This window comes from Podarcis gaigeae (genome assembly GCF_964106915.1).
Source record: "Podarcis gaigeae genome assembly, chromosome: 13".
In the NCBI taxonomy this organism is placed as follows: Eukaryota; Metazoa; Chordata; class Lepidosauria; order Squamata; family Lacertidae; genus Podarcis; species Podarcis gaigeae.
This window is the reverse complement of record NC_139689.1, coordinates 27,583,696-27,609,708: the sequence shown is the minus strand read 5'-3', so window position 1 is coordinate 27,609,708 and position 26,013 is coordinate 27,583,696. Positions and strand designations below refer to the sequence as shown.

At 41.3% G+C, this 26,013-nt stretch overlaps 4 protein-coding genes across 5 annotated transcripts in view; 3 read left to right on the top strand and 1 right to left on the bottom strand.

The window, feature by feature from the left end:
- Nucleotides 1-26,013, top strand: part of LOC310829685 (epididymal sperm-binding protein 1-like) — a 101,477-nt gene that overhangs the window by 4,871 nt on the left and 70,593 nt on the right. The window contains exons 6-7 of one of the 2 annotated variants that reach the window (XR_014557325.1): nt 949-1,113; nt 2,112-2,199. Coding sequence is in view for 1 of the 2 variants with exons in the window: in XM_083708415.1 (XP_083564541.1) it covers nt 949-1,113; nt 2,112-2,146 (200 nt within the window). In the remaining variant the exon portion in view is untranslated. Of the gene's footprint in view, nt 1-948; nt 1,114-2,111; nt 2,403-26,013 lie in introns of those variants that run through there. The other variant, XM_083708415.1, reaches the window with a different exon arrangement.
- On the top strand, nt 4,577-14,044 carry LOC310829705 (epididymal sperm-binding protein 1-like). The gene is made up of 5 exons (XM_083708445.1): nt 4,577-4,882; nt 9,639-9,785; nt 11,626-11,790; nt 12,752-12,811; nt 13,729-14,044. Exons 1-5 carry the CDS (start codon nt 4,816-4,818, stop codon nt 13,872-13,874), a joined length of 585 nt encoding a protein of 194 aa, XP_083564571.1. The 5' UTR covers nt 4,577-4,815; the 3' UTR covers nt 13,875-14,044.
- Nucleotides 18,077-19,461, bottom strand: LOC310829604 (olfactory receptor 10A4-like; the record flags this gene model as incomplete). Its single annotated transcript, XM_083708310.1, is given in 2 exon segments — nt 18,077-19,218; nt 19,220-19,461. Coding segments are annotated over 2 exon segments (975 nt in total). The 3' UTR covers nt 18,077-18,485.
- LOC310829601 (olfactory receptor 2AP1-like) lies at nt 22,175-24,834 on the top strand. The gene is made up of 2 exons (XM_083708303.1): nt 22,175-22,306; nt 23,548-24,834. Exon 2 carries the CDS (start codon nt 23,564-23,566, stop codon nt 24,548-24,550), a length of 987 nt encoding a protein of 328 aa, XP_083564429.1. The 5' UTR covers nt 22,175-22,306; nt 23,548-23,563; the 3' UTR covers nt 24,551-24,834.

Sequence of the window (26,013 nt, the reverse complement as noted above, 5' to 3'; positions counted from 1 at the left end):
ACAAAAAGGACTGAAAACAGAACATGGGATAGGAATACCTGGGGAAATGTTGGCTTGGAACCAAATATGGACACGCCACATGAGAATTTACATATAGTTTAAACGAAAACACTACCCACCATTTGAAGTCGATTACGGAAATAAAAAGTACAGCCTGAGCTTTTAGAGTTGCCATATTTTGAAGAGCAAAAAAGAGGACACATTTGCCAACTTCTACTTTTCGCTACAGATTGCTATGACAACTCTCATTTTAAATACCCCTACTATATATAGCCTATAGAAGCTGTGATATATTGCTAGTAGTAATGTTCTTAACCTTCAAGAACAAAATAATAATAATAATAATAATAATAATAATAATAATAATAATAATACATATTGCTACCTCACTTGGCACATGAAAGTATTTCAGCTCATGTCCACATCTTTGTGAACATAAATGTGCACAGAACAATTTATTAAACTATTTGACGTGTACATACGCACTCTCCTTAAGGGCAGGGGAGTATTAACTGTTGCTCTCCCAGACTCCTTCTCCAAGATCTTGTAGCTGAGCTAGTGTCCTTTTAGTTCAGCCACAAGAGGAGGGATTTATACAGTATGTAGCTAGTTTAAAATTCTGCTCTTTTGTGACTCTCTGCTGCAGCCTAGCTTAGCTGGGTGCCTTAAATCTGAGTCTAATGCACTAGAAAAATATTCCTGGGTTACTGAAAACAAAAAAACCAAACCAAAATGACCTGGACATTTTGCCAAATTTTAAAAATCTGCCAGGACAGAAATTTTAATCTTGAAAAAGAGGACATGTCCTAGAAAAAGAGGACATATGGCAACCCTAGAAAGGTTGCTCAGTCCCTGCATGATTGGCCTTTGTCCACTTCTTACATACATAATTTTTAAACACTTTCCCCTTTTTGATCCTTCTTATTTTTGTATTCCCTGCATCTGTAGAATATGAAGGGAACTCCAATGGCCAGGCCTGTGTCTTCTCCTTCACCTACAAGGGCCGCAAATTCTTTACCTGCACCAATGAGGATTCTGATCATGGCAGATTCTGGTGTGCAACAACAGGCAACTATGATGAGGACAAGAAGTGGAGCTACTGCGCTGACACAAGTAAGATGATGCTAATGGTAGTGTGCTACTAAGTTTAGAAAACACCTGAAGGCAGCCCTGTTCAAGGAGATTTTTAATGCTTGGTGTCATATTGTGTTTCAAAGGGTGTTGAGGTAGATATTTTGGTTGCTAAATCAAAGAAAGAGGTGTGATTCATCATTAAGTCACACCCTTCAACCAGACTCCAAATCAAAGAAAAGAATAGGTTGCCTTCCACACAGTTCAAGTATATGTGGCTCACTGCCTGTCACATTCTGGCACACAGTCCAGACCAGAAAATGCTGCTAGCTGACTGAAATTTTAGTTTAATTCAGCAAGCCCTGCCTGCCTGCCCATTTGATACTTCAGATGGCACCCCAATTCTTTTGTTTTATTGTGGACTTGTTATCATGGCATGCAGTTTAGCTCTTGTGGTGACATGATTGTTTGTGGGCTATGGCTTTTTGCTAACAGTGCCAAAACTCTCTTCATTGTTCAAGATTTTATGTATAAATGCATTCAGAAGTGCAGTGGGTCATATCCCACTAACATGTACTCTGAGTATACCCACTGAAATTAGCCATGCCCATTAATTTCAGTGGCTCTACTCTGAGCATGACTAACATTTGCAGAAATGAGTTGACATTGTACAGTGCGTACTGAGCATTCAGTAGACGTCAGTTGATCAAACGGGAATGGATCTGGAAAAAGCCCAGGCTCCATGGGTGCTGAAAACTTGATGTACAGTGCTTGCAATATGACTCTAATGCAAGGTTTGGAAGTGCTAAAAGGCAATGCTATGATGAGTCACTGATGTTTAGCATAGGGAAAGAATTCTGGGTCACAGTGTCTGAGTCCACAGGTTTGTTCTAGATATATGTTATGAAGTAAATCTGTTGTACTTCCCAGGACTTGATAGTTGGAAGTATCCTTTCCATTTTTTAATCATTTAGGCTATAAGTTTCATTGGAACTGTTCAACATTATTGGTATTTTGACTACTCTGTTCTCATTTTCCAGGAGTTCAACCAGGTAGCGGCGATGAATGTCTGTGATTCCAGTTATCCAGTTTGGATCACAGCAGGTGATCCAAGAAAGGTCATTGGGTGTGCCTTGATGCCTAGAAGCCTTGATGATCCTGTGACATATATATAAAAGTCACATATATATCTGCTTTGGGGGGGCTTTACCCTGTGAGGTGGCCTACAAATAAATAAGATGTGGCAGTGGGAGATTATTAATCTTTGTCAAACTGTATCTTTGTGCTACAAAAATAAAACATTTCTTCTAGTTTGCTGGGCAGCACAAAAATGTACAATGAGTGATCACTATGAAATATGACAAGTGTGGGAGAAACTTTTTGCAATTGCATCAATGAGATTGCATAGTCTTCAGAAGAAGAATGAAAATATGTAAATGTGGCTGGTTGTATGTGAGAGTTTGTGTGTTCTATCACACACTTCACCCAAACATCCAAAGCATGACCTTGACAGAAAGAGATAACAGAACCAGTTTAAGCCAGCTGTACTCAGCTTCTCTGAAGGAATAACCCAAACATCAGGAACCTTCTGCTTGTTTCTTTCACACTGAGAATCTTCCAGAACCCTCTTGAATTAATTAATTAATTAATTAATTAATTAGAACAGGAAAGATCTGTACACATCAGATCAATACTTTCTGTATTAAGAAATGCAAACTGATACTGTCATCCACTCCTAACTCGGACAGCCACTCCAGAAGGATATCATGGTTGATGGTATTGAAAGCCACTGAGAGGTCAATGAGAATTAACAGAGACACATTTCCCTTATCTCTCTCTTGACAGAGGTCATCATATAGGGCGATCAAAGCAGTTCCTGTGCCAAAATCAGGCCTAAACCTTGATTGAAATGGGTTTATTTGATAAAAAACCTCAACATTTACTTCTAATTTCACTTTATGAGAAATGTTGATGGCACAAAATAGCATATGCACAGTATGCATAATAGTTTCTCATTTGCACATATTTGTGACCAAGCATCATGAATAGAAAGAACATTTCATAGAGTTTATGGCATATTGAGTTTATTGTTAACTGGGAACCATGCTAGTCCTGGTTCCCAGGTTATGACTCATATGTTTATTGCATCCCTACTTTATATTTGTATATATGAATGTAAAACATTTTTAATGTGCATTTACAAAATGTAATATGTGACACAGCCCTTAGATTAATAACAAGGATTAGTTTGATGTTGATCAACAAGATTACCTGGAACTGTTGCATGAGTCAGTAATATGGTTTCAGAGAAGCCTGCATTACTGGGGCAGGAAATTGTTCATTTGGGGGGCGGGGAGAAAAAGAAAAGTAAGTTATTTGAAATCCCAGACACTTTTACAGAACTGGACACAAATCTCTCATGCTGTTTGCTTTTCCAAGCTTCACTTCATTCCACTATGGTGCTCTGAGAACAAACTTGGACCCAGTTCCCATTTTTAATTAATGGGTTGTTGAGGGAACTGAGTTCACCCTAATTATGTTGAGCTTGTTGCAATCATTGCATTGCTTGCTATAGAACAAGTTTTCTTGGATTTGCTGAAAAATTTTCTGTACACACTCAGTAAGCATATCCCATTGAAACACTCCCCTGCCACTGTTGACCTTAACCAGATTTTTATTCTTTGCAAGGTACTGAATGACCGCTATAGGATACAAGTGGTGCATGGCTGAGCAAGAGAGATATGCCAATCAAAAAATTACGGTTTCTTTGCTCAACAATTCCGGTGCTTTTGCTTTCATAAGCAAAAAAGCTCAACAACTTTGTTGGTGTCCTGGTTTTTACTTTTTGAAATATGGCAACCCTAGAGGCGAGCAGAGTCTTTTTTTTTATGGAAGCGGAAAATATTTCCATGAGTTTGTGGAAACCATGCCCTATCTCTCTGTTGTGTTGCCAATTGCATTGTTAGAATGTGCCACAACATCATCCAAGTGACCTCTGCAAGCATGTCAGTTTTAAATATTCTGAATATATATAATTTCAGTTAAGTGTTTTTGTTTACTTAATTTAGGAGTGGCAGCTAACCCCCATCCCCCTGGCTACACCCATGGTTACATGTCTTGGAATTGCTAATAATTTTCAGCAATGATAGAGGTCTTTGAAGGGAGTGTGGAAAGTCAGTGTGTCAGGAATATAACACCCCCACCAGTGCTATTTTTCTAGAAAAAGAGGTACTGGAACTCACAAGGAACATCTCCCTTGTTCTCTTAAATTGGCAATGGAGCCCACCTGGGAGGTGCTGGAACTCAGCTCTGGCGAGTTCCAGTTTTTTAAAAAGGCCCTACTCCCCACTCTCAGAACAGCCAATTCAGAATGACAGTGAAGTTCTTCTGAAGCTGAGGTGTTGCCTTCAGGGTTTTGCAGCTAGCAATGAATTATAGCTCCAATGATTTGCTCACTGTAATTTCAGAAGTATTACGTATGTGGGAAATCTCATGCCAAAGCAGTGCAGGGATACAGGAAAGGGGAAAAAATGGCCCAGCCCAGCTGATTGGCACATACACACCTCTCTTGAGTTTCTTGTCCCAGTATTTAGTATTTGAGATTCCTTTGCCTGGTATGAGTGTCATGGCTATTTATGGAGTGCAGTGTTTTGCAACCATAATTAAGGGTGTGTGGAGACTGTGCTAAAAAGAGGACACCACAAAGAAGCACAGGGATTTCAAACTCTGGAGTGATCAGCAACTATGTGGTTCATCACTCAACTCCTAGTTTGTACCTGGGTCCTGTTACCCTTCAGTGTGGCACATCCAGGTAAGAATTTCCTTCTGCCTCCCCAACACTGCACAGCAGGAACTATCTCCCTTCTTCTGTTTTCTTCTTTCCTGCTTCATTACTTTAAGATTGGAAGCTCCTGTCCTGTGAGAGAAGCTGTGGAGAACATGGTGACTCAGAAGCAATGATTTTGTTTCCTGGTGGCACTCAGTTGTATGGAGTATCGAAACCTTTTTTTAAAAAGAGCAACATCATGTTCTCATCTGTTTATTGGGGGATTTAGTGAGGTTTACTATTGAGTAAGATTGCATAGGATTGTACGGTTAATATATATAGGGTAGAAGTGGAAAAGAAGCATTTGTGCGAGGTACAGAAGATGCTTTCCTTGCCTAGGCTGTGGAGCAAGGCCAATGGGCAAAGTTTAAAGAAGAACCAGGGCAATACTGAGCAGGAAGTGTTATGTAATGCTGAATAGTGGTGCTATGGGCTGAGGAGGCAATGTCTCTTTTGCTACTGAGCCTGACAGCTGTGGCTTCTGAGGAACCATGTTGTATCTCCTTGACACATTCCTTCCAGTTCCTTAGGTATACACTCTGCTCTGCTTCTTCTCACCCCCACCCACTGCCTTCTTGAGTGAGAAGTGACTGAAGAGGAGAAGGACTAAAAAGCAGCAGTCACTGTGAGGACAGTGCCATGGCAGTGCTCCACACAGAGTTCCCCCTTCATGGCAGGAGGGGATGGCAAAGAGACCTGATAAGGCAGAAGGCTGCATGGCATTTGACTTTTTATTTTGGTCATTTGCAAATGATAGTGCATGAAAGCATAAAATGACCAAGTCTGATTCAGCATACTCAATTCAGTTTTGGTCAGGCGACTGTTTTTCTTAAGGCAATGGGTGGCGCATGCAGAGAACCCTTTTCCCCCATCCATGTACTCCCCAACAACTGGTATACAGGGGAATACAGATGGAAAGCATTTAATTGTTATGGCTATTGTTAATAGTTGGTACTGCTTTCCTCCGTCACCTTTGTCTAATCTCCTGCCAAAGTCATTGAAGTTAATAGCTATCACCTTGTAAAATTAATTATGCTTGATATAATGATGCTTGAGACTGTCTTTTTTCTGTCCTGAAACTTCTGCCAATCACTTTCCTCGGGTGTCTCTGAGTATTATGTAGCATTATAAAGGAGAAATCAAACAGTGTACTAGATTACCTTTTAGCCTCGAGTGATCTGATGCCGAAAGCTCTCTCTTTTAAGATTGACAATATTCAGTTCAGTGACCACCTTCCACTTGCTGCTATGTTTGACCTAGACTGGCACGGGGACGAGTACAGTCATCCAACTCAATTAGACACTAACACAGAAAACCCAGTAGAGGGCATTAATACGGCATTACGAGTGAAGGGTATAAAGTGGTCTGTAACGCAGGCTCAAAAATATTCTCAATTTTTTAAGCAGGAGATCATACAAACCTATTCAGTCCTTGACATAACCTCATATGAACACGATCAAACTATTAATCTATTTGCCAATCTGTTGAATGACCTCACGTCATTCTTTACTGTCCCAACCCACCAGGTAAATCGGGCCCACTCCAAGACAGGTGCACTGTGGTTTAACCGTAATTGCAAAGAAGCCAAACAACATCTTTGTGCTATTTATAATGATTACAAATCCTCAGGGGCGACTATGCTTCCCAAGGAGTACTATCAGGCAAAATCAGCTTACAAATATGTGCAAAAAAAGGCCAAACAGGAATGGCAACTGAACCGCTGGCATGCACTTATAGCTGCCTCAAATACCCGTAATTCCCGAAAATTCTGGCTGTTGGTTAACAGAAAATCTAAAAGTTACCCACTAACCGTTATTCCTGCCCCAGTTTGGGAATCATTTCTAAGGAACTATTTTGCCTTACCAGACCTTAATATTAATAAAATCGATGGATTCTATGAGCAGCTCCCTCTTTGGCCACCCACTGACCCAGAAGAAATCCACGGACTCATTTCCAATCTCAAAGTTGGAAAAGCCCCCGGTCCCGACCTAGTCCCGGCGGAAGCTATAAAACTTCATGCACACTGGTGGGCAAAGGTCCTGGCCGTTACTTTTGATGCCGTAAACAACAGTGGGAAGGTTCCAAGAATATGGAAGGATGCGATTATTATTCCAATTCATAAAAAGGGCTCGACAGATGACCCGGGAAATTACAGGAATATCAGTTTATTGTCAGTAATTGGGAAAATATATGCACGGTTCTTGTTAACTAAGCTTACTAAGTGGGCCGAAGAGAACAACCTGATTGGGCCTGAACAGGCTGGTTTTAGACCGAATCAGTCTGCGGTTGATCATGTCTTAGTTTTATACCACCTTGCCCGGAAATATTCCGCCCCAAATAGAGGCCAACTTTGTGCAGCCTTTATTGATTTAAAGGCCGCTTTTGACAGCGTCCCCAGGGGATTACTTTGGGGAAAATTAGCACGATGGGGAATAGACAAAAGACTTTTGTGGCTAATAACTAAATTGCATGACGGATCAGCCGCAAGGGTGAGAATCACTCCGGCCGGTGACCTCTCAAATTCAGTAACCATCAATAGAGGTGTCCGTCAAGGATGTATCCTTGCTCCGACCCTTTTTAATCTATTTATAAGTGATATGAGGGCGCCTCTAATAGATTCTCAAGAAACAATCCATGCCCCCCGCCTTGCCCAATATCGTTGCCCCCTTCTACTCTACGCAGACGACGCAGTGATCCTATCTTTCTCAAGAGTAGGCCTTAGGAGGGCACTGAAAATTTTTGATGCTTACTGCAAATCAAATTTTCTTACAATTAATCATGCCAAGTCCAAAGTTCTAATTTTCACCAAGAGTCGAAAAACCTATAATTGGAGAATAGATGGAAAAGCCATTGACCAAGTCTTTAAATTTCAGTACTTGGGAGTCCTTCTCCAACACAGCATGGGCTGGAAGGTCCATCTGGCATATGTATTGAATAGAGCTAAAGCCCTTTCCTTTGCACTACTGCGTTTTTTCTTTTCAGATGGGGCTTTCCATATTCCATCAGTGTTAAAAGTTTTCAGGGCAAAGGTGATTGCAACAATAGCATATGCAATTCCAATATGGGGGTCCTTTGTTAATCTAACCCAATTGGAGGTAATCCAAAACCAGCTGCTAAGAAGGTTGCTAAAATTACCCAGGTGTGTAGGCAATACTGCTATACGTCTCGAACTAAATGTTACATCTCTAGAAACCACATTATGGAAATGCATCCTCTGTTACTGGTTGGCATTATGGCATAAACTTCCAAATCTCCACTTGATACAGTGTCTCTGGAGAGACGACTTCCCTAGCCCTTGGGCAAAAATAATACATGGGAAACTTGTGTCCTTAGGACTATCTCCATCTGAACTACTAAAATTGGACTTAATTTCTGCCAAGAGAATTATAACTCACAAATTAGAGGAGATGGATTTACAATTTAATATTGCGACAGGTGGTGGCATCTGTTTGCCGATAAACCTTGGCTTAACACCACCAACGAAGCTTCCATCTTATTTAACTACCTTATCTGTGGTGATGCACAGGTACGCCTTTATAAAGGCTAGATTCAACGTTTTCCCATCAAATGTGTTGGGTTACAGACTCTCCAATGGACAGATCTCACTCCTCTGTGACTGTAAAAGTGGATCTACAGAATCGTTATATCATATAATCTTCTGTTGTCCTATACATTCGGCTTCACGGTCCAAGTTTCTGGCCCCATATTTATCGAGAATAGCTGACAGACCTCAGGAGGCCCAAATAATATACTTATTAAACGACGAAGACTCAAGTAGATCCCTTGCAGTCGCTAGATACCTGATAAATGTCTTATTTCATAAGAGGAGAAATGGATCACTGTATGACTCTGACAGCTTAGCCAAACTTAAGAACCATCAATAAGTGCCAGAACTAAGACGCATACCCCCCAAAATCTGAGGGATTTGAATTGCGGTTGACATAGAGGGAGCTTATTGTGTATAGTTTACTAAATTGAAGTAAAATTGGTTTTATAGGGGTGTTTTAACTTGGAACTGTTTAAATTGTATTGTTTATGTTTATTTTGATGTATTGTTTTTAGATATGGGCCAATGGCCGTAATAAACCAATCAATCTCTCTTCCTCCTTGTTGTCTCAAGGTCTCCAAACACTTAGTGGTTCCTCCTCCCCAAGGATTGTTTTGCAGGCACTTTCCCATACCACAATATGACTGTATATATTGGTACACAAATGCTGCTTACTATCCCACAGCTCCAATATTAATTAACTGTGAGAAATGTCATTTGGGAAGGGTCATAGCTCAGCTGTAAAGCATCTGATTTGTATGCAGAAGGTTCTGGGTCCAGTTTCCAGTATCTCCAGGTAGAAGTGGGAGAAACCTGCATCTGAAATCCTTGAGAGAGACTACTAGTCAATGCTGAGCTAGATGCAACAGTGGTCTGGCTCAGTATAACAGCTTCTTATCTTCCTAAAGTCAGTGAACTCCCCCCCCCCCCCAAAATGCTTGTGACTTCCTAAGTTTACATTGCATGTTTCATGGTGTCCCCCCCCCCCAAATCTTTGAAGAGGAAGGAATTATTCAGTGTTCAGTATAAATGATACTGACGTTCAAGGGCCGATTACAAAAATTCTTTAATATCTGGAATTCAACACCACACTCTTTTTGTAGGCTACGAAGTTGTGGAAAACAACATTAAAATAATATGATCTACTAAATTTAAATCACAATGGTCTTTACCCGTTTTCTTTAACTGTTTCAGACGTTTCATCCTGTGTCTTCCCGTTTATCTATAATAACAAGACATATCATACCTGCACCAAGGATGGATCCAGGTTCCATTGGTTGTGGTGTGCTACAACCAGTTCCTATGACAAAGACCACCATTGGAAGTCTTGCTATGAGACAGGTAAGCACATCACCAGAGTTTGAAAATCTCAGTGAAGGAAGCGTATGCACACACACACATATTTACTAAGAAGTAAATTCTACTGAGTTCAATGGGATTTATTTATTTGACTTCATTTTTGAATTACTACTACTACGACTACTGCTACTATTATTTATACTCTGCCCATCAGGGCAGTTTCCCTAAAAAGATCTTGAAACAATTTCACAATAAAAATAATCAACAAGTAAAAACAATTCCGTATGTACAAACAATGTCATTTATACAAATAATTAAAAATAGTTCCATATATATAAGAACAATTTGAAATCTAATGAAGATTGCTATTGTTGGCATTTGTCTGTCTCGGGAGACCATGGAAGAGACCATGACTTCAGGGGTGAAGTCAAACCATTGGGAGCGCTTACAGTGCCTGCTATGGCTCTGGAGACCAATAGTGACACGTTTTGATACAGATGCAGACAATCACTTCAATAGGCAGCAGAAAGACAATAGACATGACAACAGCCCAATATTTAACAAGAGAAGAGTTCCAAAGGATAGGTATCACTACCCTAAAGGACTGGTTTCTATACCATATGGAAAGGAAGTCCTGATGAAAGTTTATCTGCAGTAGGCCCTCTAGTGCAGAGCAAAGTGATCTGCGAAGTGTGCATAGAACTGCTCTCCTCTTCTTAGTTTTGAAGCTCCTCTCCTCTTGTTTCACCCACAAGAGACGAAACAAAACAACCTCAAACCCTACAGGATGAGCAGATGAGTTCCTGTATGTCGCAAATGTATTTCTGTGCTGTCAAGCACCACAATCCAGTTGTTGTAGTAGTGGTTGTAGTAATCACCACCATCACAGTAATTTTAAATATATTTCAAAACAATGTGAAACAATGTGATAAAAATATATTAAACAAAAGCTAATTCCATTAATAGGATAAGAGCAGCATCAAGACAATTAACAGTCAGATTAGGCTGGTGGTGTGACCTATCCAAAATATTTTTGGAAAACAAGTGGTGTTTGCAGTGTTGCAGACTGCCATTAGAGAGAGGGACTCAATTAATTATATCTAGATTTGTATCATCCAGAAACACTTTGGTTTGAGAATCCAATGCAAGTTCAGACAGCTTGCCCAAGAATGGAACTTTCTACGCAAGTCTGGTTTCTGCAATTTGCTGAATGACTTTGGTTAATTTTAGTATGATGTAATTTGGGCTCAATTACTCTGAAGCAGTACAGCTAAGAAACAGGCTTACTGTCTGCTTTTTGTGGGAACCAGGCCGCAGTGTTTTGAGCTTCATTGTAACATGTACCCAACAGGCATTTTAAGCAGATATCTATCTGCATATCTTCCATATTCTTTCATTTGTATGCTAATTTATCTCTGGCAGAAGTAATAAGATTACCATCAGTTCCTATGACTTGTTTACAACTATATCTTTTAGGAATTGTAGTTAATATATCCAAGGAGTTAGCAGAAGATACATGAAAGATTACCTAGATCTGAGTTGAAATTTCTCAGAAAAAAAAGTCTGGTCAATTTTTGAATAAATTATTTTTAATAATTCTGCCTGAACCTTTGGAGAATTTGGAGAACATCAGCCCTCTCTTGGAGAATATTATGTCTAATGGTCCTCCCAGCTTAGCCATCTATGAATATTGGGTGCAACTATGAATCCATATCACTCTGCTGCTTATTATGCCAAAACACCAATGAAACTTTGCAGTCATAATTCAGTGCAGTCCTAAATATGCTGAAATCTGTTTGTCCCAGTGTGTTGTGAAGCACATAGACTCTCCATTAAACTGGTGTCATAACATTTGCCTCATATATTTCTTGTCTCTAAACAGAGCATGGCGGCAACTCTCACGGAAAACCCTGCGTGTTCCCCTTTGTTTACAGGGGAAGGACGTTCTATACTTGCACAGATGAAGAAGTCATGCCCAGGAGGTTCTGGTGTGCAACAACAAGCAACTATGACAAAGACGGAAAATGGTGCTACTGTGCTGACACTAGTAAGTCTGTCCATATAATAGCCAGCTTTATGGTTCAGAACCTTCTGCACTACCAAAGTGGAAGTAAAGCAAAGCAACAAGCAGCAGATGGTAACCGCTGGTCTAATTAAGACCTGCAAGATATGGCATAAGCCTAGAAAGAAGGCAGAGGCACAAAAATAGCATTATGTACTAACCTACAGTGATATGTGTACAGTATTAGGGTGTCTAAGCAACCTATGACACCCCCCCCCCGAAGTTGTTGGGATACAACTCACATCATCCCTGAGCATTGGCAATATTGGCTGGAGAAGATAAGATTTGGAACCCAACAACATCTGAAGGACACCACAAACTAATGCTTATTTGTTTTCCTTCTATTATGAGTTCATGGTAATTTAAGGGACATGCTGCTGCTCCCAGCCAGCGATCAGGTTTTATTGTTCCTCACCCTGAGATCTTGGAATGAAAAGCAGGTTAAAATATTTTATAGAAAATTACTGGATTTATGAGCCCAGTATCTTTACTGGTACTGATTTGGATTCTTTTCTTGCCTTTGGATGACATTTTAGGTTCAAAAGGCTAAGTTAAAATCTTAATAGATACAGTGTCAAATTCAGCCACCTTCCTTGCTTCCACTTGATGAATGGCATGCTGACAGAACAGATAAGCTCCAAGTTTGTTAATTATTTCTTATCTCACAGCTCCACATTTTTCTGCTCCCCAGCTTCCAGGTTAAAAGAACAGTTGATAGTTAATAAAATGCTTGGTTTAAAACGAGTGAAAATCAATTAAATCTGTGGAGCTCTGGAGCTGGCTGCCTGGCCTGTCGCCATCATAACAGGAAGCAGAAAAAATAAATAAAGTTATTTTCAACTGTTTCAATACATCTTGTACATTAAGATGATAAGGCAGAAATTACAGCTCATTCCCTTTGAATATCTCTTATTTATTATTATTATTCTCTTTCTTTCATTTTTAGTAGTTGTTGGGAAGTCTAAATCTGATGTGACTCAGGAAAGGGCTTACTGTGATCCTGCAGGTAAGAACATGAAAGCATCTGGCTGGCTGCTTTGGGAAACTTTTGATTTGATAGGCTTTTGATTTGACTCAGCAGAGTTTTTCTTATGCAAGAAATTAATTGAGAAGCCCAGTGTGTTTCCAATATCCCAGCTATTGGATCCAGATTGCTTTCAGCTGTGAGCTGTGACTGGTCCCGGTATCTAATTCCCAAGCTGTGCACATCTCAAAACAGAATCAGACAGCAAAGTTCAGAAAAGTACAGAAATCTATGAAATGATATATTTTGGAGATGAGAATTCAATAATTATACAGTGCTTATTTCAGAATATGACAAGGAAACTGGATACCAACATTTGGAAAATACTTTTGAGCTGTATTTATAATTTAAACCATTTCGAATAAAAAGTAATAATAATGGGGTATTGGATAAAAATGTAGTTTCAGTATAAGAGCAGTAGCCTGCTACAGCAAAAACAGAAACAGCTAAGAGTCCTGAGACATTTTAAGGAATGACAAATTAATTATGGCATGAGTTTCCATAAATTTGACTCTATCAGATGCATGGGGCATTATTCTTAGTTGGCCAGTGTGTGTATCTATCATGTAGCACAGTCTTTCACCACAGAAATTGTCTTGGTAGGTTATAGTAAATTTAAGAGACCGAAGGTGAAAAATATGTATAACAACAACAACAATAAAATCTGTTTTCTGATGCCCAGTTTCTGCCATCCAGTGTGGCTGCCTCCTGTTGCCTCATAGTACAGTCAGTTCTGCTCTGTCCTCCAGGAATTCATTCAGACACTTTGGTCTTCTGGTGAAAAATTTCCTCCTCTGTCTAAGCATTCTCTCAAACTTTCAGCACACCAATGAATAACAAAGAGCCCAAACAAATCAATCAATCATGCGCCTAACATTTTGCTTCTTCTTTCCCTGCAGATCCTAATTGCCTTGTAGCTTCCAGGGGGCTGAAAGGGTTAGATAATGGAAAGCATGGAAACATCCTGCCCAAAGAATACAGCAGAGATGAAGATCATGGAAAGGATCAAGAAATGACAATCCAAGATCCTGCCTCATCCTTCTGATTCTTCTCAAGCCCTTTTGATGGCTATCAGTATGGAACTTTCAAATTAACAGAACAGTTTGTGGTGGTGGTGGTGACCGTGGCAGAGCGACATGCTCCGGCACCTGGAGCGGCGAACAGGCAGGGGCGTCACTGGAGCACATCGTGGGGGGCACACATTGCGAGTCGCAGGGCAGGGGGCATGCGTCATGCATCCCAGGGTGCACGGCGAGCGGCTGGCATCCTGGGGGGCCCCCTGCTGCGATGGCACCCCTAGGAATGGCACCTGGGGTGGAACGCTCCCTCCACCCCCCACCTTTGTGTGCTAGTGGGTGGTGATTCTGTGCACCTCAACAAAACATAGAATGAGGGTCATATTGATGATGTAGGCTGCAACTTACAAGTAATCTTTGGGCCTCACCAGACTGGTGTATTCTGCAGCATGTTGTTGATTTAATAATAATAGTGCATTAGTAGTGGGTCTATACTGGACTGTTTTATTAGTTCTTCCGCAATGCAATAGCACAACCAGACTCCTTCATCTGCCCCAGCTGCAACAAAACATGTCTCTCCTGTATCAGTCTCTACAACCACATCAGACACTGTAATTCTCCAACAGTTTGGCTTCATCCACAAAGGCACACAAAGGCAACAGTGTTTGTTGCTGCACTATTTGATGGCCATTCTTGTGTTATAGCATGATAAAGGTGGGATAAAAACGAAACATCATCAATGGTCTTATATCTATGATTGAGTATCTGAACCATCCTGGGTCCATTTTATTCATACAGCCAAGGTTCTGTTCAAAGCTCCAATGAGAATAAAACTTTGATGAGTGGTTTTCAAGGTGAAAGTCTCCATCAGAAGACATGGATTTGTATCCCTTAGAGCTGCGGTGGCGAATATTTTTGGTTCAATGGACCAGATTCTTATCAGGGGAATGGAGAAGTCCCTGCTTTCCTTCACCTAGCCTGGCAAACAGGGATCTGCTTTCCAGCAAACTGAGCAAGATTTAAGCCCCACCTGTCAGATGTGTTATCAGTGTTAAAGGTAAAGGTAAAGGGACCCCTGACCATTAGGTCCAGTCATGACCGACTCTGGGGTTGCGGCGCTCATCTCGCTTTATTGGCCGAGGGAGCTGGCGTTTGTCTGCAGACAGCTTCTGGGTCATGTGGCCAGCATGACTAAGCTGCTTCTGGCAAACCAGAGCAGCACACGGAAATGCCATTTATCTTCCCGCCGGAGCGGTACCTATTTATCTACTTGCACTTTGTGCTTTCGAACTGCTAGGTTGGCAGGAGCTGGGACGGAGCAACAGGAGCTCACCCCGTCGCAGGGATTCAAACTGCCGACCTTCTGATTGGCAAGTCCTAGGCTCTGTGGTTTAGCCCACAGCGCCACCTACATCCCGTTATCAGTGTTACAACAATATAATTACTTTTATATACCTAAAATGAAATAACAAAAAATGCACAAAACATCTTTTGGCATCTTGGCAAAGTGTCTTCAGTTTCTCTCACGTGGTTTTGTAGTGATTTGCAAGCTGCTGATGACCATTGGATTCTAACCATTAGTCTATCTCATCTCTATCTCATGCAGCTCAAGGTGATTGTGTGTGTGTGCGTTACATGCCACCCCAATCTCAGAGCAGTGCAAAATTCCAGGGGTCCAGACATTTAGTCAGGGTTTGTGTTTCCTTTGGAAATGAAGCATAGCAGAGACGGTAGTGTCTTTATTGTTGTTGTTTAGTTGTTTAGTCGTGTCCGACTCTTCGTGACCCCATGGACCAGAGCACGCCAGGCACTCCTGTCTTCCACTGCCTCCCGCAGTTTGGTCAAACTCATGCTGGTAACTTCAAGAACACTGTCCAACCATCTCGTCCTCTGTCGTCCCCTTCTCCTTGTGCCCTCAATCTTTCCCAACATCAGGGTCTTTTCCAGGGAGTCTTCTCTTCTCATGAGGTGGCCAAAGTATTGGAGACTCAGCTTCAGGATCTGTCCTTCCAGTGAGCACTCAGGGCTGATTTCCTTAAGAATGGAGAGGTTTGATCTTCTAGCAGTCCATGGGACTCTCAAGAGTCTCCTCCAGCACCATAATACAAAAGCATCAATTCTTTGGCGATCAACCTTCTTTATGGTCTACCTCTCACTTCCATACATCACTACTGGGTGTATTTATTGTGTTTGGCTTATTTACACACATATGCAATCTGAGCCTATGATGGAGGGGTTCAAGGCATTGCACTCCGATAGGGTCCTGTTTCTCCCATTGATTTAGCCTTGGATCAAAAAAGAAATCAAACATGGCTCTCTGTGCCTCTGCTCAGCTTGCTGGCTTTAACTGATTGACACTTTTTCTCTCTAGCCCCCATGCTAGCCAACTCTGCTTTGTCTCTGCTATCTCTCACACCCATCTACTGTCTGACACAGAGTATCTGCTTGGTTAATCTCCCATTACCTTCCTTTTGTTCTCCATGATGATTTTCTGAGAATGGAAAAACTGGTTTGGCCTGTATTTTGACACTGCTAAATTCAGTGTGTGGCAGCCAATCTCAATACTCTAAGCAGGGATTAAACACCAACACCCACTAGACCCAGTAATTTAGAGGAGTCAAGGCACCCATCCTCACAGCTACACTGTAGAGTGGATCAGGCTGAGAAAGAATGATAAACCAGAGTAATCTTTAGGGCTGAGCACAGATTTGAACTCAGATCTGTCCAATCCAAGGCTAGCCCTCCCGCCATTTCACTAGTCCTCATCCTGGATCTCTTTTAAATTACTAAATGTCAGAAATCCCTTGAATAACTGTAGATTAGATTAATACCTGATAAATGTGTATCCTATTTCTTTCAAGCTACCACAAGTTTCTCTTGAAACAAACCTCATCAAATTGAACTGGAACTGTGCCATACTTTCACAAATTCCCATTCATTTCAACAGGCCCTGAGCAGGATGGCATTGCTGTTCATTGTGCCCCCAAAAAAGGTTGTGCTGAAATTTGAATACGGTGGTTCCTCTGTTTTCAGATGTCTCTGTTGCCGAATGTTTTGGAACCCAAACGCCAAAAAACTGGAAGTAAATTCTTCTGTTTTCGAACGGGCCTCGGATATCAAAAGGTTTCCGCTGAGTGTACCACTGCATTTTTCTCAATTTTCTGCGCCTTGGTTTTCAAATGTTTCAAAAGTAGAACGGTCTTCTGGAATGGGTTACGTTCGAAAACCGAGGTACCACTATATATGGTTTTTCTTTCTCTCCTGAAAAGACCTGGCTTGCCTCCAAACCATGTGTATTTTGTGGGATGGATTCAAATGCATACAGGAAATCTAGGATTGCACAGTTAAAATACATGTTGTCAGACAATTTCTACCCACGCATAGAAGCAGAAGTGGTGCTGGATTGAGCAATCTCTTCCTGAACAGATTGGAGTGTGTGTGAAGGATTGTCCAAATCTGCCCCAAGGAATGAACAGAACAGGGGAGATCTACTTTTCATTAGCTGGAAAGTAGCCTTCTTCAGTGTGGTTCCTGCCAGGTGTTTTGGTCTACAGTTCTCAATAGCCCCAGCCATTGGTGAAGGCTGCAGTATAGTGTCTCCTGGCAGTTATAAGACATCATGTTGAGCAAGTAGTTCTCAAAGGTTTAGTTAAGGATGCAAAACTCCCCATGGATTTATTATTTACTCTGCTTAATTTAAGTTACATGGTGAGAGAAACAAATCTCCTTGGGCTTCCTTTACACAGCAAAAGACCGGAGGGGAAGTATAATCCACAGGGGGAATGAGAAGTTTCCTTTCGTCATTATGCAGACATGAAAGTTTCAAGGACCTCTTTTGCAGACAGAATAATGAGAGGTTCAAAAAGCATTGGATTGCACTCATCTATTTTTTATTCTGAGTAGACCCATTGAAGTTAATCACCATGACTAACTCAGGCTCATCAATTTCAATGGAACTACTCCAAATAAAAAATGGTTGAATGCAGCAATTTATCCACTGGGTTAGAAACACACAAACACACTTACACATTGCTCGCGTGCCCCCCCCCCATGCAAACAAATCTAACTGCAGTCAACTAACAACAACCAACTATGCCCTGCCTGCCCCCCTCAACCGCTGTCACTGACAAGGAAAAAATAATAAGTGAATAGAAAGAAAATCTACTCAAGTGACGCTGACACAAAAAACCTGAGTGAAAGAACGCAAGCTTTACCACCGCAGCCTCTCTCACTCTCTCCCCATTCTCTCCCCCCCCAACCTCACACTGTATGCAACATTAATGTCTCGCATTGAATGCAACTGGTAAGTAAAATGGCTCTATGACCTGAAAAAGAGATAATGCAGGTATTTTTGTAACCCAATATTTTAATTTTTTTTTAAAAAAACATCTAATATTATTTTCCAATTTAATCCAGATGTATCAGAATCCCATTTAAACTCAGGCCCATTAGGTAACAAAAAACAAAACAAAAACAAACATGGAAGCTGTAAATACAGATTAAATGGAGGGCATATGGCATGGCATTTTGGTGAGGATAAAATCATGTGGATGCTGGGGAAAAAATGCTTGCATGAGAAGCACCACATCTACAATAAACCACTGTGTGTAAGTGCCCTGTGTCTCTCACACCCATTTACTTTAATGAGAAATTATTGTGAGCTTTTGTGTTGGCACGCATTTGTCGATGGCTCTTTTCAGAGACTTGCTCACCTCCTTGTTCCTCAAGCTGTATATCAGAGGATTGGCCAGAGGTGTAAAGACCGTGTAGAAGAGAGAGAAGACTTTGTTCATTCGGCTCAGCGTGTCTGTATTTGGGAACATGTACACTACTATTAATGCCCCGTAAAAGATAGTGACTACAGAGAGGTGGGAGGAACAGGTGGAAAAGGCTTTCTTCCTCCCCGTGGCAGATGGGATTCTCAGAATTGCAGTGATGATGTAAATGTACGAAGCAATGGTCAGCAGAAATGGTGGAAAGGTAAACATAGAGGTAGTGATGAAACTGGACAACAGAAGAAAATGGGCACCGCTGCAGAGGTGTTGTATCAATGGCATGAAATCACAAAAGAAATGGTCTATTTCGTATGGAGCACAAAAACTGAACTGTGCCATTGTTAGTGTAATTGTGGTGACTACTAACGAGCCACTTAGCCAAGATACGAGCACTAACTGGACACAGAGACGGTTGTCCATAAGGGCTGCATAGTGCAGCGGTTTGCAAACCGCAAGATAGCGATCATAAGACATCACCGCCAGGAGATAACATTCTGTTGCTGCTAGAAATGCAAAGAGCCAGAACTGTAGCATGCACCCTTTTGCAGAAATGGTTCTTTCCCCAGATAGCAGGCTGGCTAGCATTCTTGGCAGAATGGTTACCCACAAAGAAGTACATGGGTGTGTGAAGGTGCTGGTCAGAAATGACTAAAACAACAATGAGGATATTCCCAGCCATGGTCACAAGGTAGATCGACAGAAAGATCAGGAAGATGAATATCTGCAGATCCTGGAGATCGCCAAACCCCAGCAGGACGAAATGCGTAATGATCGTTTGGTTTTTCTCTCGGATGCTACTCATGGAATGCATCTGCCATAAATCAAACAAAACATTAAACATGCTTTCAATGCAGGTAGCTACAAATAGAGAATGAAAAGATAAAAAAGAAAAGAAAAATGCAATTTTACTGACAACAGCAAAAGAAAGGCTGGGTCGATGGTCTTTATGGTAACAGTAATGGAAAACATTGATGTGAAAATGTTATTTATAAGAGGATATATATTTATAAGAAGATAAACACACACAGGACACCCTGCTGGGCCAGACCAAAAACCCACCTCATCCAACATCCTGTTTCCAACAGTGTTCATTATCTTCTTACATCACACTCCTGTATGAGACAGTTAATGAAATGTTTCTTACCTACTGTTATGATATCAAACTAGCGATAATGGCTTATTCCTTTACCGTATGGGTTTGTTTTCCAAGAAGAAGGTGGTAAATACTTCCTCTTTTGGTTTGTTGCAGATATTGAATCCAGCAGCTTTGAATGTTTGCATTTCTAAATGCTCTGCTCCATGTTTTTTAATATCTTTTCCAGAGGAAGGCTGGTTATCCCCTGGACACTATTTAACTGTGAAAGAGGAAGTAGTATTTTTGTTGTCACTGTTGTTCTAAATGACATTTTCAAACGAACATTGGTGGCTGATGACTTTTGGAACTCATGGGGAAGAAGGCAGAGATCCCAACAGGAGGTGGAGCCAAAGCCAATCATGAGCAAAGCCAATTAATTCTGCTGTGGTCCCCATCCGCCTCCCTGTTATGTTCTACAACTGGCAAGACTGATAATAAGGAGAAGAAAGCTGCCATAAGCAGTGCCTTCCCCTGGACTAGGTGCAAGAAGGCAGGCAGTTGGGAGCTGGTTGAGGGAAGAATGAGGTTGGTGGGGCAGTGCCCTATTTGCTGCAATGGAGCAGCCTTCGTGACAAGCATTCATTTCCAAAAACAGTGTTGTGTTGAGTGCTATGCCATTCCTTCAATGGCCAATGCTCAGGTCAATGTTGCTAACGTAAGCAAATCAGCCACACACATTCAGGAGGGAGGTATCAATGGGCTCAGGGTAAGTTCAAAGTTTCCATAAGGATAACAAACTTTAGGGGAAAGCTTGGGGAGGAAATGAGTTGGCCCAGCTTATGAAACCCTTGATGAGGACAGGTTAATTACCCCGTCATACTACATTGTTTTGTCCCTATAGTTTGCAGCAGGGAAAAACATGTTCTCACATTGGTTTCTATTCCATTTAATTCCTTGAACAAATGAAGGTGCCCATTTCACTGATGCATGAACAAGGACACAGAACCGCACAGAGATAGGAACTATTGCACAGTATGTTGTGTGTACTTGTGTTTTGTATTGTGTTTTGGATGCAGGTGGACTGTGGTCTAAAACACTGAGCCTCTTGGGCTTGCCGATCAGAAGGTTGGTGGTTCAAATCCTTGCAATGAGGTGAGCTCCAGTTGCTCGGTCCCAGCTCCTGCCAACCTAGCAGTTCGAAAGCATGTAAAAAAAAAAAGGGGGGGCAAGTAGATAAATAGGCGGGAAGGTAAATGGCATTTCCGTGCGCTGCTCTGGTTTCGGTGTTCCATTCCGCCAGAAGCAGCTTAGTCATGCTGACCACATGACCCAGAAAAACTGTCTGTGGACAAACACCGGCTCCCTCGGCCTGTAAAGCAAGATGAGTGTCGCAACCCCAGAGTCGTCTGCAAATGGACTTAACTGTCAGGGGTCCTTTCCTTTTTTTCATTCTGTCATAAAATTATTACAGTGGTACCTCGGGTTACAAACGCTTCAGGTTACAAACACTTTGGGTTACAAACTCCGCTAACCCAGAAGTAGTACCTCGGGTTGAGAACTTTGCCCCATGATGAGAACAGAAACTGCACACCGGCGGTGTGGCGGCAATGGGAGGCCCCATTAGCGAAAGCACACCTCAGCTTAAGAATGGTTTCGGGTTAAGAACAGACCTCCGGAACGAATTAAGTTCGTAACCCAAGGTACCACTATATTTTTTATTATAATATTAATTATGATTTTCAGTTTCATACATTTCAATAATTTTACAAGGAGGGGCACAGGGTTAGCTCATTCACACAACTCTCTTCCCTCCCATGGTTCAACAGCTTATGCTGCCACAGCCACACTATGATGTGTGCGAAGTGTGGACAAATTCCAGTATGCACATTCCTGTAAGCCCACTTACAGTAGAGCATAAAATACATTAATTTGCCTCTTTCTGTTTTGAGCCATTGTTTACTCAGTTTGCTTACTGTTGATTTCTTCCAGTGAAACTGAAAGGGGAAGGGCCATAGCTCAGTGACAGAGCATCTCCCTAGAGTAGAGAAGGTCCTAGATTCTTTGCATGGCATCTCCCTGCCTTAAACCCTTGGGAGCTTCTGTCAGTACAAACAATACTGAATTGACCAATGGGCTGACTCATTATGAGGCAGCTTTCTATGTTCCTATATAATATTCTTTAAAAAAGAGCAAGCTTTGAAGTCAGTAGTTTAATTCCAATATGCTTAAGTTCATAAGTACCAGTAGTTTGATGCTTCTAGCCTTAAAACACCTATTATTAAAATGATGTCAAAGGAGACGTTGATTTCCCTGTGGGAAGAGAGAGATGCAATGCACCACGAAGGAAAATCATTCTGATGGAATATATATGGAGAGAAGAAACACTGAAAACAAAAATGCCTTTTTTAATTTCAAGAATGAATTGAGGTCAGGAATAAGATGGGGAAAATGAGAAGAGACTGTTTTCAGAACAGAGATACAACAGAAGAAGTAAATTGAATTCCGGCACTATGGGCATGTTGTAATCTATACATTTTTAAAAAATGTTATTAATCAAAGCAAACACACTACAGTCAACTGAGACATGAAAACAGCGATAATGTGGAATAAGGTAAGCAAACTACTGGCTTTTCCATTGATGTGTAAGAATGAGATAGGAGAAAGATGGGGGGGCAAGAGGACATGGCTGGCAAGAGGTTGCCATGTGCTTTGATTGAAACTCTAAAGGCACAATGGGCATTAAAAGCCATTTGTACATAAGGACAAATGTAGGTGTCATAAATAAAATAGTAGAATAATAGAACTGTAGAGTTGGAAGGGACCCTGAGGATAATTCCTGCAATGCAGGAATACGCAGTTGTCACGTATGGGGATTAAACCTGTGACCTTAGAATAATAATAATAATAATAATAATAATAATAATAATAATAATAATGCCACCCATTTGACTGGGTTGCCCCAGCCACTCTGAGTTGCTTCCAGCAAATTAAAACACCAAACACAAAAAACTTCCCTATACAGGCTGCCTTCAGATGCCAGACAATTGTTCATCTCTTTGACATCTGATGGGAGGGTGTTCCACAGGGTGGGTGCAACTACCAAGAAGGCCTTCTGCCAGGTTTCCTGTAACTTCACTTCTCACAGTGAAAGAACTGCCAGAAGACGCTCAGACCTGGAACTCAATGACTGGGATGAACAATGAGGGTGGAGATGCTCTTTCAGGTATATAGGGCCAAGGGCCATTTAGGGCTTTAAAGCTTAGCACCAACATTTTGAATTGTGTTCGGAAATGTAATGGGAGATAATATAGATCCTTTAGGACTGGTGCTATATGGTCCTGGTGGCCACTCCCAGTCTTCAGTCTGGCAGCCTCATTCTAGATTGGTTGTCTTGTGTGCAGGCAAGTGTATGTTAGGTGAAATGTGCCCAAAATAAAATTGTATGAATGTTTACATGGTGTGGAAATGTGAACCAAGTATAAGACAGAAAAGAAAAACTAAGGGAAACTGAAACTGTGAGGTTTGTCCATCCCTAGTATTTGCTACTATTAATGAAGAATTAAAAAGCAAATATATTATTAAGGATAATGTGCATTATGCTCAACCTAGGTCCTGTTAAAATATCCTAGTGATGGAGAGGAAAATATTTGTTTGAACTCTCTAGTTGTGTTCACTTACGACTTGAAAAGTTGTCCTGGAAAACCTCCTCCCATCCTCTTCTCTCTACCCCTCTCTAGTTTAGTATCTGCTGTATAACTGCCAACATCTAAACCTTATGGGTGCAAATGAAAAGAGCTAATGTATATTAATCCTTTCCACCCATCTAAAGTAGAGTTTATCTAATCTTTCCAGGTGTGACGCTAATACAATGGCAAAAGCAGAATTGAGAAATCAAACAGTCCTCACTGAATTCCTTCTTCTGGGATTTGGAGATCTAGGAGATCTTCGGTTTCCTCTCTTCCTGCTCTTCTTAGTGATCTACATTGTGACCATGCTTGGGAATATTCTCATTGTCGTGCTTGTTGTGACTGATCGCCACCTTCACACCCCCATGTACTTCTTCCTGGGAAACCTGTCCTGCCTGGAGACCTGCTACAGCTCCAACATCCTTCCCATGATGCTGGCCAATCTCTCTGACGGAGGTCCAAGAACCATTTCTGTAACTGGATGCATGATCCAATATTACTTCTTTGGCTTTTTGGCAGCCTCGGAATGTTATCTCCTAGCAGCAATGTCCTACGATAGGTATGTGGCAATTTGTAAACCACTGCTCTATACGGTACTGATGAATGGCAGAGTTTGCCTCCGGCTAATAGCTGCATCTTGGATCAGCGGTTCATTGGCTATTAACGTGACTATATATTTAATGCACCAGTTAAGGTTCTGTGGCCGCAGTGAAATCAGCCACTTCTTTTGCGATTTCAATCCAATATTAAAGCTCTCGTGTAGCGACACACACGTGATCGAACTTTTAACCACCTTCCTGGCTGCGATATGTTCCTTGCCTCCCTTCTTGTTGACCCTGACATCTTATGTCTATATCATATCTACCATTGTGAGAATCCCCTCCACCAGTGGGAGGCAGAAAGCCTTCTCGACCTGTTCCTCACACCTCACTGTGGTGTCCATTTTCTATGGCACAATCATGATTGTCTACATGTTGCCCAAAACAGATGCCCTGCGAGACCTCAACAAAGTCTTCTCTCTCTTCTATACAGTCCTGACACCTTTCTTCAATCCCCTGATATACAGCCTGAGAAATAGAGAGGTCAAGGAAGCCTTCAGAAAAACATTTACTAAATGTTGCATTTGGGAAAGAATGCAGGGCCATCGTTTAATATGCTTGTTTATCTAGAAGTTGAGTTTGCTCCTCGTTGATGATGTTATTTTTTTTCTTGGGGAAAAATCACACACACATTACCCTACTTAATACTGTTGTAATGCCTAAAAAGCATTCACATTGGATTGCCTCCTTGGTAATGGCAGATAGCTTTTCCTTCTTTCTTTTCCAATGTTGTAGGTTTGGCTTTATAGACAACTTGTATATAGTAGTTCTTAGCTGATTATTGGTCCTGTCTTTTTGTTGCAACCATTATTTTATAAATAGGAAAGTGTATAGAAATTATGCAAAAAAAAAATCAAAAATCAAAGTGTGAAGGGTTGTGCATATGTGGGTATGAGACGAATTAAAGTGCTAGTATATTCATGCCACAGTCACATATAAAGAAGGGTGTGTGTGTCTTTATTTTTATTTTTTGCAAACCTGAGATGGAATATGCTGGTAAGGCAAACAGTATCATTCCTTTTCTAGCACATTTTCTTGCTATCAGAAGAAAATCACCCTGGTGGGGTGGAGCCACCATGCTAGCTTCCTGAAAATGGTGTTGCTGCTACCTACAAAGAAGGACAGGAGGATGTGGTGAAGTGGCGGAGAGTTTGCTCTGCCCATGCCATGCACCTGCACTGAATAAACCTCTGCCAACCTCATCTCTACCCCACCCAGTAAGCAGCTGCCAGGAATCTAGCATTGCAGCTCTGCCCTTGTGGGGGAGACACTTCTGTTTGCTATCCTCCATAGGTGCAAACAAATTTCTTTCCAGAATCCTTTACTTCTGATATGAGCATCATGTCTTGTTTACATGTAATAATTATTTAGCTCTCAATCATCTTTCCCTCCATTCCAGTTAGACTGGAATATCTGCAGCTATTTGAATTTGTATATGAGGAGCAAGTTCAGTCTTTCCCCTTCATATAAGTAGTTATTCCCTTTTGTGTTTGATCCTGCCTACTAATGCAATGATTATACTGTACACACCTGACATGATCAGTGACATAGTGTGAAAATGAAGAACACTTGCATGCATTGGCTTTTCGTAATCTCAAGTACCGTTGATTTAAAGGAGATCCCATGGTATCTGTACCCCTTTTAAACCATTTCCTTTCCGTCTATACACTGAATGTGTGGAGAGAGAAACAGGAAGTATGTTTCCCTCTTCTTGGATGGGCAGCTTTGCAGGTGAGCCCCAGTCCTCTTCTGTGAACTGGCATATTGCAGGCTAGATCGTCCTCCTGCCACCAAATTGGCCAATGATGGCAGGAATTAGAGGGCATTCCCCTGAGCGCGAGATCAACTGACCAATAGCATTGGTTGGCCCAGTGTTCAGGGCAAGGATAAATTTCTCGGTTGCTGGGCCATTTGGCCTCAGGAATACCCTTACCAACCCTGACACCAGTGCTACGTCTGAAAAGAACTATTATGGATGCATATCAGGGACCTGCACAATTAAGTATCTCAATTATTTCATTTCGTTTATTTAT